Source organism: Parasteatoda tepidariorum, chromosome 1 (assembly GCF_982258835.1).
Source record: "Parasteatoda tepidariorum strain Cologne lab strain chromosome 1, Ptep-v5.0, whole genome shotgun sequence".
Taxonomy (NCBI): Eukaryota; Metazoa; Arthropoda; class Arachnida; order Araneae; family Theridiidae; genus Parasteatoda; species Parasteatoda tepidariorum.
In genome coordinates, this window is record NC_141755.1 from 20,964,774 (window position 1) to 20,980,637 (window position 15,864).

A 15,864-nucleotide genomic window follows, 5' to 3' on the forward strand; every position below is an offset into this window, starting at 1 on the left:
CCTTTATCTTTATGTACACGATTTTCCACATCAAACTACGAAAGATTCCAACGAAATCCTCCCTCTCTATCAGGAAACCCTCCACACACTTTGGAAAGATTTTACCATCCTGGTGACCGACGCCTTGAAATGCAATACGAACACAGGTATTGCGGTTATTAACTCAAAGAACGAGATGTCTTATATCTCTCAAATCCATCCTATGAACTCAGTTTTCACCGGAGAAGTTTCAGCGATTTGGTTAGGAATCACAAAATTCACCACCGAATATCTTGATTACGTTATTTTATTGGACAGTAAGTCCGCAATTACTGCCCTCATCTCGGCTACCCATAAATCCCATCACAGCATTCTCCTCTTACGAAAAAAAGATCGTTTCAGCAAGTGCAAAAGTGAAATCAATTACGATCGCCTGGTCACCAGCACACGTAGGCATTCCCCCCCAATGACCACGGATAAACTGACCAAACATACCACCAAGCCATCGAGCCATCCCTTTTATCTCACCTGAAGACTTGTCATATTCAGCAATTTTAGACTAAAACCGCGAACTTAATAACCTCTGGACTAACTCAAAATACCACAATCGTTTCTCCTTTGATCACCCTGTTAATAGAACTTCCCTCTATCCACTCCCAAACCGAGAGTACGATATCTGAATCTCGCGTCTCCGAAGCAACACAGTAATCCAACTCAACGCAATGTATGCAAAAATAGGGCTCGTGGACTCTTCTTTGGGAGATCACTGTCAATATCCAGAATCTGCTATCCACCTCCTCTTTGAATGCAAAAAGTGTGAACATCGGAGACTAGCACTGCATGCCTCAATCGGAGTTTTCCCACTTTCGACTCATCGTCTTCTTAGTTATGACCAACATGATAATCTTCTAAAAAACTTAGTGTTTTTTTTAATTGCAGCAAACCTTTCAAATCTTTAGTTTTCAATTCCCTAATTGAATACAGTTACAAATTTTTAAGTTTTTGGCTTAAGCCTCTCTGATTGCCTGGGGAAAAGAGTTGTTTCTTCTTATTAAGTTGCTGTTATTGTAGTTCATTTACGTGACACTAGAGCTGTACAATGGGCTATTGGCGACTGCCAGGGAAATATCCCTGAGGATGATCCGAAGACATGCCATCACAATTTTGATCCTCTGCAGAGGGGATGGCACCCCCGCTTCGGTAGCCCAATGACCTGCGCGCGAAGTCGAGCACTTTACGGTAGAACAGTTTAACGAGAACCAATACCGCACACCCTTGGTCCCTATGCAGACTGATCCAAGTGGTCACCCACCCGCACACTCAGTGATGCTTGACTTCGGTGATCTGCTGGGAATCGCGTCTTAACGATCAGTCCACTGCGGAACTCTTTTTTTTTTAAGAATTTCCTTTTGACGAACGTGTGTCTCTCCAAAAGTGTTGGAACCACCAAATGTTGGATTTTAAATTTATCAAAGTGTTTTGGAAGAATATTTATAATTTTGATCTCCAGGAAAACTACAAGTTTCACATTAAATTTGTTTTGGTTTCTTCATGAACAGTTTACACTTTCACTTTTCCGAAGTCATCATTATCATCAACAACTCAACTCATCCAAATTTCCCCTTGCAGCAAGGAGTATAAAAACGGATAGCATAGATCCTCCACTACATCATCAACATCAACATGTAGCATTAAATAAATAAATGGCATTAGTCATGTTTTGATCTCGGCCGGCATATCTGGAAAAACAGCGTTTTTCTTACAAAACTTTCTCTCCAATAAAACCTTCTACATCTCTTGGTGCAACAACTGGTCTAAAGATTTCCAGCAACCCCAGGGCCTCCCGCAGGGCAGTGTCCTCTCCCCCCTTCTTTTTATGTTTTACCACGAGTCATCCCTTTTGTCTCACCTGAAGACTTGTCATATTCAGCAGTATTGGACTCAAACCGCAAACTCAATTACCTCCGGACTAACTCAAAATACCACAAGCGTTTCCCCTTTGATCACCCTGTTAATAAAACTTCCCTCAATCAACTCCCAAACCGAAAATACGATGTCTTAATTTCGCGTCTCCGAAACAACACAATCCAACTTAACGCAATATATGCAAAAATAGGACTCGTAGACTCCCCTTTGTGTGACCACTGTCAACATCCTTAATCTGCTATCCACTTCCTCTTTGAATGCAAAAAGTTTGAACATCAGAGACAAACACTGCCGCCTCAATCAGAGTTTCCCCACTCTCCCTTCACCGTCTTCTTAGTTATGACCAATATGATAATCTTTTTAAAAACTTAGTGGATTTCTTAATTTCAACTAAGCGTTTCTACTCTCCAGTTTTCAAATCCCTTATTAAATGCAGTCACACATTTTTAAGTTTTTATTTTAAGCCTCTCTTAGCGCCTGGGAAAAAGAGTTTTTATTCATTAAGAATTTTGTTTTGATGAACGTGTATCTCTAAAATTGTTGGTACCACTAAATGTTAAATTTTAATTTTATCAAATCAACCTCTCCAAAAGTGTTTTGGAAAAATATTTAATTTTGATCTCCATAGTAAATTTGTTTCGCTTCTTCAAGAGCAGCGTATACTCTCACCATCTCATCGCCATCATCATCACCACCAACAACTCAACTCACAAAGATACACCTTACAGCAAGGGAGATAAAGCGAGTAGCAGGGATCCCCCCCTCCACATCATCATCAACAGTCATGTTTTGACGTCATCATTTAGACTTTTATAAAGTGCAGTCACAAAGTGCTGTGCATTCCTTTAAGTAACAGAATTCTCTTAATCACTTTTAATTATCGAAAATGATTAGATATATTTTGATGTTGTTTACGCTTGGTTTTACAACTGCCAAAGGTAAAACATGTTTTTAACCTTTTCATAGAGTTAATTTGGGATTTTAACTTCTTATTTAGTACGGTTAATCCAAAAAAATCATCTCGTCGAAATTATTACCTTTACGGAATTTCAGATGATATTGTGATATTTTTATATACTTTTATAGCATTGCGCTCAAAAATATATTTCTTGTATGTTCTTTTAGTATATAGTGTCCTTTCAATATCATACTTAAAATTAGAATATTTAGAAGGATATTTAGGGTGAAATATCTCTATGGTGTAATAAATTAGTTATACTTAGTTCTAAACACATGACTGGTAATATCTTATAAGAATTTAATTGCATTAATTATGATTTAATATTATAAATAGATAAATTTAATTTCATAGTTTGAAACTTTAAGTTATTACAATTATGAATGTTTCTTGATGTAAAACTTTGATTTTGGGTAAAAATAAAATATATATTTTTTGAACTATCGAAAAAGCATCTTACATAATGAATAGATATTAACTTGATAAGTCAAGTCTACTAAAATTTTATATAAAATTATCTTCAAATGCTATATTAAAGTTCAGCGAAAATTAATACTGAATATTTTGTTGTCGCATATAACATTCTGTTTTAAACTACTTTCGATTTGAAAAGACTTTTTTTTTAAATACAGATTAACTAAATTATTTTAAGTAATTAAAGTTTGTTACTATTTTATCGCAACTATAGCAAAGTGAAATAAATATTATTAGAATTCCTTTTAGTTTGCAATAAGCAACACATATATTTGCATTTATCAATGTATATGCTTCTATTTGCAGTACATTTTTTATTAATTGAAAGTCTCTTTTAATAGAAAATACTTTAGATTTCTTTCATATTTAAATTAATATCTTAATCTTCGTAGCTTTATGTCCTGGTGTTTCCATCCAGGGCTAAAGAGAGAATAGAAGAGCTAGTTCACACCTTTAAAGAATCTCTCGCCGTGCCAAACCTCCAATTTTCGCCGTGCCGAAACTCCGATTCCCATATTTAAATACTATGAATGAAAATTTTTTAAAGTACAACCAATTGTGATAAATGCTTTAAATTAGAAACAGAAGTTCTGGAACTGTAAGAGAAATGAAACTTTTGAAAAGGACATTAGAAATAAATAAAGAAAATAAAAGTTAAAAAAGATAAACTCAATTGAAAAGTATTAATAATTAAAGTTCTAATTTTATAAGTGTTTAATGCAGTTATTCTAAATAAATTATTCTAAATAAGTTATTCTAAATTCCAACTTCTGTCAGCAAATAGTTACTATAGAATTGGCCAAAATTAGAAAGTTTTTAAACGGACTTCCCCCTTATAGTGTCGAAATTAGTTTATTGTATTTAAAATTTGTGTTAATAAATCTTCAAGGTTTATTTTCAAGCTCTATTTATTTTATTAGTTAATTTTCAAGCTGCGCCTGAGACTAATTTCATAATCATAAATCAATCGAAACTCAATCTTAGCCAGTTTTTGTTAAATTCTTTATTCTTGGTTCTAGTTGGGATCTTTTTTTTTAAGGTCTTAGTTCTTCAATCAGGTCTAGTTCAGAAGTTTGACTTGGTTATTTTGATTAGATGTTTAAGTGAATAGATTTCGGTTTTTCACTTGTGTTCTTAATTTTCTCAACTTATCCGATCAAGTTGAAATTTGTTGTATTTATATCATTACTGATTATTAAAATGTTTTTATAGGAGAATTCGTGAGCACTCTATCATGCAAATCGAACGAGTTTCAATGTTTTAACGGACAGTGCATCAAAAGAAATCAATGGTGTGACAAAACTACAGATTGCAGAGAAGACAAATCGGATGAAAGATTTTGCTCAAGAGGAACTTTTCCAAATGAAGGTACGCATTTAAAGTTTCAAATTATGTATATTGTTAATAAGCATAGTTAATAAATGTTCAATATCTTTTGAAAATACTAAGGTTAAAGACTTTAAATTTTTTTAAGCCATAAAAGGTAGTTTGCAAATTAAATACTGCCTACTAGACTGTGTAAATCTGTGTTTAAATTAGTATTTTTAAATACTAATATAATTAGTATTTAAAAATTAAATTTAGAGGTTTTATTTCTTAGTGGTGGTTTTATCTGTAATAAACGTTTGAATGCTCCTTTATTGACTCGATGTTTTTAGGCCATCCAGTAGGCTAAGATGCTGAATTTTTTACGATTTATAAATTCATGATCAAACGTCACATCAAAGATAGATATAAAAAGAAATCCTGAGTTTCTAAGTTCGTTTTTTAGAAAAATACCTTTATATATATTCTAAGTTCGAAAACTGCACGAGATCAATAATTTTTAAAATCCAAGAGGCAAATTTGTACTCTGCTATAACGTTAGTCTTAAATGTTTTGAGTACTGAGATTACTTTTAAACTTGTAAAAATTTATTTTGAATGACATATTTCAGGATAAATCTTCTCAAATTTGGACAAATACAAATTTTGTCCTTTGGACAAATACAAACTACTTTCTGAGTTCGCAGTTAAGAATGAGTCCTGCTGTAACGCTATTTTAATAAGTTTCAAAATTTATGCGGGACTCTACTTTAGAAAGAACCTTGACTTTAGAAAGTTATAAACTTAGGTCCCCGACGACAGAGTTAACGACACGCAACCACGGATAAAAATTGAAAAGAAATGCAAACTTCTGAAAAATTAACTTATTATAGATGTCAATAGTAATCCCGGAATAATTCCTGTAATGATCCCAGAATATGAATTTTTATAATGAATTTCCAGAATAAGAAATTCAGGATTAAAATTTAAATTTTTGAAGCAAATGTTTAAAAATTAAACGTGTGTAGTTTTAAGAAGTAAAGATCTATTAATAATTGTGTTAAATTGCAGAATAACGAATTGGCCTAATTTCATTAAAATCAGTTCCTGTAATTTTCCTGAAAGCCACTCCTTTCTAGCTTTACTCTGGCAGCAACAGAAACAAATTTAGCCATTATTAATCCGTAAAGTAATCGTTATTATTAAAACCAAAAATGCTAACACAATAGATGAAATAAACTCTCCACGAGTCTTTTTGAGTAAAATCCTAGTATACGTTATACTCGTAGAGCGATTTGAAAAAATGCAGATATGATGGATGTCTCAACTCTTGGTGAACCGGTCAGTGACCCATTGCCTTTAACATCAGTAGGGTAGAACCGGTAAATGCACACCAGGCAGTCACATTAAGAGAGCAAAACTAAAATTAAACTATTTGAAAAATGCCTTATAGTCTAATTTTTAATTGCAGATTCCAAACTTTCTTGCCTTCCCGGACTTGCATTAACTGATGAGTACTACTTAATACTATTTAGGTTATTTGTTATGAAACTTATAAACTTTTTATATAAAGACTTGTAAAATTCAGATTAAAGTGTTATCGTGATCTGAAACTTCACTTAAGCGAATTTATGCCATGAAAATTAAACAGTGTTAAAATCAACGTCCAATATTTGATTAGAAAAATTATTTTAAGTTGCACCGTCCAAGTAAAACATAGATCATAAAGTAGCGTTGTCTTTTTCTAGATCCCAATCAATGTAGACTGGAACCGTTACTGTTTTTGTGTCGTGATGGAACTTGCATTCCTATAGTTGGTAGATGTGATAAAGCTTATGATTGTCCAGATAATTCAGATGAGATGAACTGTAGTAAGATTTATTTTGTACTATTTTGATTCTAGATCTTTAGAGTTTCTAATCAAATTTAAAAACAGTAAATTATAATAAAGTGTAATCTGTCTTGGTTAATAATAAGACTGAAAATCTTACTCTTATTTAAAGCACATAGAAAATTTACATTTGAAGTAAAAATTTTCAATGCATGCATTCCTATATTAAAAAAAAAAATTCTTCTAAAACCTATTTTAAGAGTAATATCACGAAAATTTAGTTTGACACAATTTTCTTAACTTTCAAATGAGTTTAAATCGTAGTTGTAGTGCACAGTATATTTAAAACTTTACACGAAGTTTCAAAAAAGTTACTTAAATTTAATCATACTTTTAGCGAATTTAATGTCAACCATTAGCATTTTAATAAATTTAGGCATAGATTATCAAATTTTAGTTCACAAAAGTAAAGATTTATCATTAGATTATTTTACTTAGTGTATATTCCTTTATCAAAGTGAGTTTGACAAAACTGCTGAATGAAAAGCAGTAAATTTGATATTTCCAAGAACTGAAGATGCTATAGGGAGTTGTTATTCTATTTTAACTCTTTCTGATATAGAAAGTTTTGATTAAAATAAAAAGATTAGCGAGCGAGACCATAAATTGTGGATTCCAAGTCTATACTTAAGCTCTATTTTTTTTCCTCAAAAATTTTGGAAATTTAATTCCAAATAGATTATATTTCTACAGATTTGTAATTTTTAGAATAAGTGTTACTGTTGCGGTAAAAGTTTTATAAAATGTATTCTTTATACCTAGCCTTGTTTAACTGTTTCAGGTGTCAACTCTTACAGAAATAATAACGTACTTCCAGAACCTGTTAAAGCCCAAAGAATTCAAAACAGGCCTTCGTACAATTACCGCTACTTAGAAGGCAGTTCCTATACCGATCTTCCGTACGAAAACTTCAAACTGCAGCTGAGTTCGGCTCGTGACTGGATAAAATCTCAACAAGAAAAGAACTATGGGTGGGGTGACTACACAGCCAGAGCAGTCATTTCAATGTACTTGTCAAGAGTAAATGTGTTTCCGAAGTCAGAAGAAGACTTACTTATGGACAAACAATTGGATATTGAACTATTTGTAGCTTTAAGGAGGTGAGCTATTTAGGTACTAGAGTAGCCTCAGAGTAAGGAGTTATAGCGATTTTGATAAAGTAATTTCTTACCGTGTATTAAATATGTAGTAACTTTTGAGTTAAAAATTTAAAGTTTCCATAACCTACGTAGATTAAAAGTTTTACTTTTCAAAGAATTTATTGATAAATTAGGTTTTAATTAAAGACTGAACACTAGAGTGGCAACTAAAAATTAACCTTTGATCTGGTGCCTTGATTTATTTAACTGTAAAAAAAATGGTTTGGCTGAAAACCACGCTCTCTATTTTCAAACTAAACTGTGGATCAGTTTTAGTTTTGTCTTAAGCAAATGCTAATTTCGTCAGATTTTGGTGATTTATTTTATATTTTTGAGATTTTTAATATGCATGCTTTTTGAAATTCTAAATATATATGAAGGGTGGTCATTCCGTAATATCCAGTATAAATCTTTATGCGAACTCCAAAATTTTGTTATGTGACGAAATACTGAAATCCAGTACCTTAAATTTACTCATGTATGAGAAAGTAACTTTCTGTCATTGAAAATTGTATTTTGCTAATTGTGTTTAAGAATTGTTCCTTTTCATACAAATTGAGTATGTAGTAAGTTTTAGTAGCCAAAAATGCTAACTAAATCTTTTTTTATTCAGAAATGAGACTAACACACTGTCTCTCTGTGAATTGGCGCTCTATATAAATGCATTGCTGGCTGCTTGCAAGAACCCTAGAAATTTCTACGGATATAACTTAGTAAGCATTCTACGGGAAAGAGCAGATAAAGTAAACTTGATGACTCGGTTTGTAAGTCCACTCGTCCATTTGACGTTATGCCTCAGTAATACTACAGAGCCAAGAGATGTGAAATCCCTTCAAGAAATTTTGACAGCGAATCAGAGTATCGTGAACAAAGTCGGTAAGTCTCACTTAAAATGTCTTTTTCTTATTACAGATGCTATATTGCTATCATTTTAACAGTTTTTAAAATTTACAGTTAAATAAATATGAAGTTTTACATTTATTTACATTACTCTGGAGAAAGCCATAGTGAAAAGTTTTCATCCTGGGCTTTCGAAATAAAAGCAAACAAAATAGGCTTAGGTTGCTAGGTTCATAAGCGTATATCTGTTGACAGGGGTGAAAGCGAGACTGAAAAAAGAAAAGGCTGGTAGTAAAACCATTTCAGTAATTGCTAATTTTCGGGAGGAGTTTACTTATTCTTTTTTAAACTATTCAACAACTTCTACTTTATCCTTAAGAAGCAGATTTATGTATATACTAAAATCTTAAAGAAATCTTGGAAGTTACACATTATTTTTCTCATAAAAAATGCTATAATAAAATGTCTTTAGTACCAGTTTTTCATCTTTTCCGTCTTGCTATATAAGGGTTTTCAGCCATGTCTGTTCATGACACACTCAGTGTCCCTTACTATTGAGCAACAGTGGCAGAAGAAAAATGAACTAGACAAAGCAAAAGGAATGAGCTATCAATCTGAATATAAATTATAAATGTTTCATATTCAACATTTTTGAACTTCGCCATTGCTTCATAACAAGTCTTTAAATTTGAAGCCTACTTTACAGAATTTTTATTATCACTATTTGAGTGTATTTTAGTATTCTCAGTTTTCACTTGGCGTTAAAAGTAAGATTTTGAGTTTTTTATAAAGAATCTTCAGCAACAAATTATTAATCTAGTGAACAAGTGTTCTAATTGAATTTTATAACCGTTGGTGAATAGTAGACCCTATTTTTCAGTTTGCGACTAATGTAAAACCCGTTTTCTTGTAATTTAGAACCAAACCTAGAAGACAAGGGAACTCAAAGATCAAGTATTGGGAGAAACTTGCCTTCGTATAGGACTTTTTGATGGATTCATCCCTCATTTGCGTTGCATGGAGAAGACCTCGAGACACTCCCATCCTTAGCCTGAAGGCAAGGAGACTCTAACTCAAGATCCGTCTACCACTGAGGATATTTCACGTCAGCACTGTGGTCTGTGCAAGCCAGATGCGGAATTCGTATCGAACCTAGTTCACCTCATTTGAAGGCGAAAGCTCTATCCCCTGAGCCGGCTCCCATTCAACTCAATTTTATAACTGTTGAAGAGCCAACCCAATTTTTAGGTTTACAACCACTATTGTTAAACTGCGTAGCCTTCTAGTTTTTAACCTAATCCAGAAGACAAGAGAACTCGTGTATGGAATGTAGGGATAAATTTGCCTTCGTGATGGACTTTTTAATTGAACTAACTTGCATATGCGTTACAAGGTGAGAACCACGAAAACCTCGCATGCTTAGCCTGATGGCAAGGGGACTAATGTAGACGGGTAGACTGACCATTCAATTCATTGCCATAAATGTCATTGGAAAATGTTAAGTATGAGAAATTCCATCGGACAATGGCTCGCCGTAAAGTCAAAACAAACGGGATTGCTTTAAGGTAGAATAATTTCGCATAACGCTCGCATCCACACAGTTAATCTGCTGAGAAGTTAGATTTCGCATGAAAACAACAATACTTCCGTGCAGCAATAATTTTACCTTCCCACATTTAAAACGTTCCTAAAGAGGACATTCATAGTCTTAGGACACATTCTAAATGTGAGGTGAGATGGTGGTTCTGTCACAGCAAACTTTCCTCTAAGACTGAAATTGATCATCTATTGTTCCTGTGAGCGGAATGTATTATCGCGCTTGTCAATAACTTTAGAATAAAACAAATTCCTTTGCCACATTGTAGATGTTCAATATTTTCAATTTTTGAAACTGTCTAAATGAAATATTCTGTACTTGTTTATTCATGTAGTAAAAGTTTCGTAACAAAACAGGCTTGCATTTAGTATTTAATTATGCTAATTTCTTTTTCAGACATTATATCCCTTGCCGTTTTAGCTTCATCTTGCATTATTAGAGATGAGCGCTACAGTCACCCTCAATTCCGAAGAAGATTCGCAAATCTGCTATTGAACAAGATAAACGATTCTGGCTTACCCGGAAATATTTACGAGCTCTCACTTGCTATGCAGGTAAGTGCTAAGTAATTTGAAGCGGTCCGGCAATACTTAAAGTAAGATTTTTAAATTATTCTCATAGTCGTGAAAGAAAATAAATCATAAAAACTAATCGTAAAAAATGATCTTTTCTACTAGACTTATTTTGGTTGCAATATAGATCTCTTGTGATTCATTTTTCTTGCCTCTAACCTAATCCAAGAAAACTGAAAAAAAGATTTATTGTGCAAATTCCTTTCCAGGCCTTGAATGCAGCAGAAGTTGATCCTCTTGAATGGGAAAGGGATGTAGCAATAGAATCCATTCTAAGGAAGCAGACTGAAAATGGGTCATTTGGTGATGTCTTGGGAACATACTATACTATTCCAGTACTATCCGGGAAGTCCTTATTATCTCTTTCTAATCACTGTGGCCAAGACTTCTCAAATGGTAGCTATATTGCAAACCAGCATTATCTTAAATTCATTTCGAATGTATATTTTGGAGTGCAGATAGAAGTGGCCAAGGCAATAATTGGTAGAAATGACCCTGTGTCCAAATATCTTAAAGGCCAGTTTCTGAATATCTAATGCCCAAGGTACTGCAGTGGCAGTCTTTAAATAGCTCTTTTTTTCACAGAATTTCCAGCTTCTAGAATGCATGACCTTACTCTCACCGCTACGAACACTGATAAGAGTAAAATTAGTCTCTAATCATTCTCGCAGCTGAGAGTAAACTTTTGTTTAGTCACTAATATTAAATTTTACTTGGTCACTTTTGTGTTGAATACTGTTCTGCATTTTCCATAAACTTTCTTTTCTCACTGAACTTTTATTTTAAATTTGCATACTTCGTTGCCTAAGTTTTGTAAGTTTTTAAATTTCAATCATGCTACTTTTAGTTTTTCATATGCGGATATTGAAAATTAGCAGTCTAAAAGTTTATCACTTTGTATGTCTGCCTTCGAAAACCCACAATCAATTTTAAGGAACTAAAACTACGAAAATACAAATCTTATCAATTAGAAGTCACATTGCTATTGAATCTAAACTCACAGGATATGCCTAAACGATTTCTTTAGTTCAAATGACTAATTAAAAGACCACTAAGTACAAAGATATAGATTAAAGAAACAAATTCAGTTTTAACTCTTACGAGTGAAACTAGTTTTATGAAACTAAGAATGCTAATGATTAAATATGAAGTGGTGGTTTAGGGGATAAAGCTCTAGAGTCCTAGTGAGGTGAACCGCGTCATAACCCCAGCGATGTCTGGACTATACGAACTTCGCACCCGGCCCACAGTGCTGACTTAAAATATTATCAGTGGTAGGCTGACATGTGTTAAAATACCCTTTGCCTTCGGGCTAACAGAGGTTTTTGTAGCTTTCTTCATGTAACACAATTGCTGGTTAGTAGCGTCCATGAATTAGTTTCTCCCAGTAATTAATTAATCCAGGAGTTCCCTTGTCTTCAGGATCTGGTTCAAACATACAAGATTACAGCGTTGTGCATTGTTTATCGTATACCCTAAATTCAGTAAACTGTTCAATGACTGTTATAAAATAAAGTGATTAAGTCTAAGTAATTATTTGCAACTTTAAGCAGATGAGAAATTAATATTAATTTTCAAATTTCCTTTTTTAACTAAATTTCTGTAAGTTGCAAGTTAAAGATTTTTTTCTTTAAATCCCCACTCATTGCAAACTGTAGTGATAAAAGTAGTTATATGCTAAATTCCAGATATTTAGGTTTAATAGTTCTTAAATACACATGACGAAAAACAGAGCTGAAATGTTACGGCGATTCCAAATTAGTTAAAACTTAAAATAGCATGTCAAAATCTCTGCAATTTGGAGTTTCTCTGCAGGAGAATAAGGATTTATACGTATAAAGCGAATGTCTTAGACTTTGAATTTAGTCTTGAAGTTCAAAAGTTAAAACAAGTTTCTAAATTTAATGTTTGTTCATAACTTTTCTTAATGTTTGAAAAATGTATTTCGTATTAAACTAATTTAAGAAAATAACGTTCAATGTTTCAATTTTGACGACTTTATAATATTTCAATTCCGACAAATTACTATTTTAAGCTTCCACTTTTGTTATCAACATTAAACTACCTAATTTTTTTAGGAAAGACTCCCTTAGACGTCCTGAAGAATACGAAGGAAAGGAAAATTTCCGTCACTTACACTTTGTATTTTGGTGATCCTATGGAAATGTCACAAAAAATCACACTTCAAGTTGCAGAGGGAACAAATTTCATGGATGTCATGCGATTGGCCGAGGAAGAGAACCCAAACTTCAGGTTTGAACGAATTTAAACTTTTGTAACTTAATAAACTTGAAACATTTATTGTTTTAGAGCCTTATATACTCCCATTATGAAATTTTAAGCTAATTAAATATGACGTCATGTATTATAGCCCAGATAAATGCTTAATAGTCTGTTTTCAATGAAGTTAAATTTTGATCTTTAAGAGTTGAAGGTAGATAAAGTGACATATAACCACAGGTTTAAACAAATCGTCGTAATTTTATAAGAATCTTAAATTTTTATCCCTGAAATATGAATAGAGATTGTTAAATTTGCTTGAGTCTCTACTTTAAAAACATAAATGCCTAGTGATTCAAAACCTTTCCTCTTTGTTTAACTACGGAATTTATCTGAAGATTGCAAAATATTTGCTTGTAATACTGTGGCTTGTGTTTTCCACTCCTATTTATATTCTCAATGCATCTGTTTTGTTTCATTAAAAAAACTAACACGAGGTAAAATTCATAAGCTTAAAGGCACAGTCAAGACACAAAATATGTAATTTCAAATTTTAGTAATTCACAAGTTTGTTATCTTTTAATCATTGTAACTTTTTCGAATTCTAGGTCTTACAATAATACGGAAATTTAAATAGTCTAAAATCTAATAAGTTTTATGGTATAAGTTTAATAACTCAAATTACTATTTTGAGGTCTTTTATCATTTCATATCTCTAAAATGTTTGTTTATAATAACCTTGTACTTGATACTTAAACTATTTTATCAGATATTAAAAAAAATATTTTTAAATTCATAACTTTATTTAAGATTAATGTTTAGAGCGGAAATTGTGTATAATAGTTGGTTGTAATAATTTAATCTTCTAATGATTCAGATTTAAGTTTTATATAACTTAAGAGTTAATCATTTGCAAAATCTATTGAAATGGCTATTTTTTTGTTTCGCATTGACCTATAATTTCACACTAATGTATTTTGCAGGTTCAGTTTGGATGAAACTAAAGATATTCCATTTGTCTACTCAATCGGTGGTGTGCCAAATGACGCCGAGCGTGGATTATATTGGACATTGTATGTTCAAAATACTCGGAATCCTTCGGACTACATTCTTTCCGGACGTAGTAAGTATTCTAGGACATAATTTTTTGCAAGTTATGTTTATATTTTCCTTTAATATTTTGAATAGATAAGTAGACAGTTCATGTAAAGCTTATTGAACTGCCAAACAAACTATGTTTATATTTCGATTAAACCTATATTGTGAGCACATTTTAGCTAATGGAAATACTGTTTTACAAATTTTAGTTCTCTACGAGCAACTTTGAAAAGTTATTAAGGAATTTAACCCCTACCTTTTCAATCCCGTGAGAATAACTAGGTAAAGTTTTTGCCATCTATTTTTCGTTCCAATGTGGTCAAAAGTAACTCTCCAAAAAGATTGTTTTAATCTTTCTGATGCCCAAGTTAATGTTTATTTCTAAATCTATACACCAGGTGGCAGTACCATACTATTTGTGGAATGCCCAAGTTATTTTAAGCTTAATCTTAGTACTAATCGCGTGTTTTCTCACTGTTTCATTGTAAAATATTGCAAATTTGAAAGCCCAAATAAAAGTTCAATTAAGTTTTGACACTAATTTTTATAATTTTAGATTATTTCAAAATTTAAAACATTTAGACTGCAGCAAAATATTAAGATTGTTTAGATAAATTTCTTAAATTTATAAAAGTCTAAGGCATAACTTTACTTACCACCTATTCCATAGTTCTGGAGCAAGTTTTTTAATCCATGCAATTACATACTAGAATTTCTTTCGTCGTCTAAAATTGCCAATAACTTTGCAAACTATCTATCTGCATATATTTTTAATTTATGTGTAATGCCTGGCTAGCAATTTTCAAAGTATCGCAATTGAATTTTTCAAACTATTTGCCCGTTCTGAACCTTTACGATGTAATATTAGCTTTTCTCTTTAAGATAGTGTTGAATAACTTTCTGTAAAATAAGTCTTGAACAAAGCTCATTCAACCTCTATCTTGTGTTTCTACTGTAATACTCGTAGTTTAGCTCTCATTTTCTCAGCCAGGCAGAATACCGCGTCTACTTGAAGTATACCTCACTCAGATTTCAAAACTCGGAAAATTGAACAATATTTCACTGGAATAAGAGTAATCGTTAAGTTTAATGAAAACCCTTCAAGTAATATAACTAGAATTAATGTTACTGAATTTTAAATTTTTCAACGCAAATCACATTTCTACCCATACGGTAATAATTAAATACGGATAATCTTCGTGATCGTTCCTTCCAATATGGTTATCTTTCTTGAATCAACCGTAGAGTATTTCGCAGTCAGATTTACTTTAAGCATATTTATCTAAAGTTTGAAACGTTAAGTTCTTGAGGCCGTTTTGACAGCTAACTGCCGTGGCACGTGGCTCCTGAAATATTTAAATCTTATGGTAAATATTGATGTAAATTAATTTCTTAAATTTTTATTTCAGATATTGAAGATCTAATTCCCATTAACGGAGAAGAGATTAGATTTTGTCAGAAACAAATCTAAAACAACTTGTTAAGTTTTTAAATTTTTGTTAATAAAATGTTAAAACTATGTGGTTTGTTTTTTTTTTTTACTTTCCCGCTGTGTTAAATTTATCTTGTCTTGCTCATCGCAATTTATTCGATTTAACCTATACTGGCAATTCTAAGTATCGTTACGGATTTTTAAAAGGATTACTGTAAATCTTAAGAAAACTAGGATTATAAAATCTGTATTATCAGAGTTAACGAAGAACGAAGCATAATTCAAAATTAGAAACTTTAACTAGACTCTTGATACTAAATTTAAATCAATAGAAAATGTGCAAAGATTTTTTGAAGCAACCTCATACTGTGTTTATATTCTAAACTTGTTCTTTCTAAATTTACTGAATTTTTTTTTCCAGATTTTTATAACGT

At 32.1% G+C, this 15,864-nt stretch overlaps 1 protein-coding gene across 1 annotated transcript; it reads left to right on the plus strand.

The window, feature by feature from the left end:
- The first annotated feature begins 2,627 nt into the window (after positions 1-2,627).
- Positions 2,628-15,517, plus strand: LOC107452139 (uncharacterized protein CG3556). Its single transcript, XM_016068451.4, has 10 exons — positions 2,628-2,843; positions 4,550-4,705; positions 6,390-6,512; positions 7,314-7,632; positions 8,285-8,547; positions 10,505-10,662; positions 10,890-11,076; positions 12,759-12,933; positions 13,884-14,023; positions 15,408-15,517. Exons 1-10 carry the CDS (start codon positions 2,792-2,794, stop codon positions 15,467-15,469), a joined length of 1,635 nt encoding a protein of 544 aa, XP_015923937.3. The 5' UTR covers positions 2,628-2,791; the 3' UTR covers positions 15,470-15,517.
- The last annotated feature ends 347 nt before the right edge of the window (positions 15,518-15,864 follow it).

Coding starts and splice junctions, on each gene's coding strand:
- LOC107452139 (XM_016068451.4), top strand. CDS start 2,792: ATGATTAGATATATTTTGATGTTGTTTACGCTTGGTTTTACAACTGCC. Junction 6,513..7,313: donor TTCAGATGAGATGAACTGTA/GTAAGATTTATT, acceptor TAACTGTTTCAG/GTGTCAACTCTTACAGAAAT. Junction 7,633..8,284: donor CTATTTGTAGCTTTAAGGAG/GTGAGCTATTTA, acceptor TTTTTTATTCAG/AAATGAGACTAACACACTGT.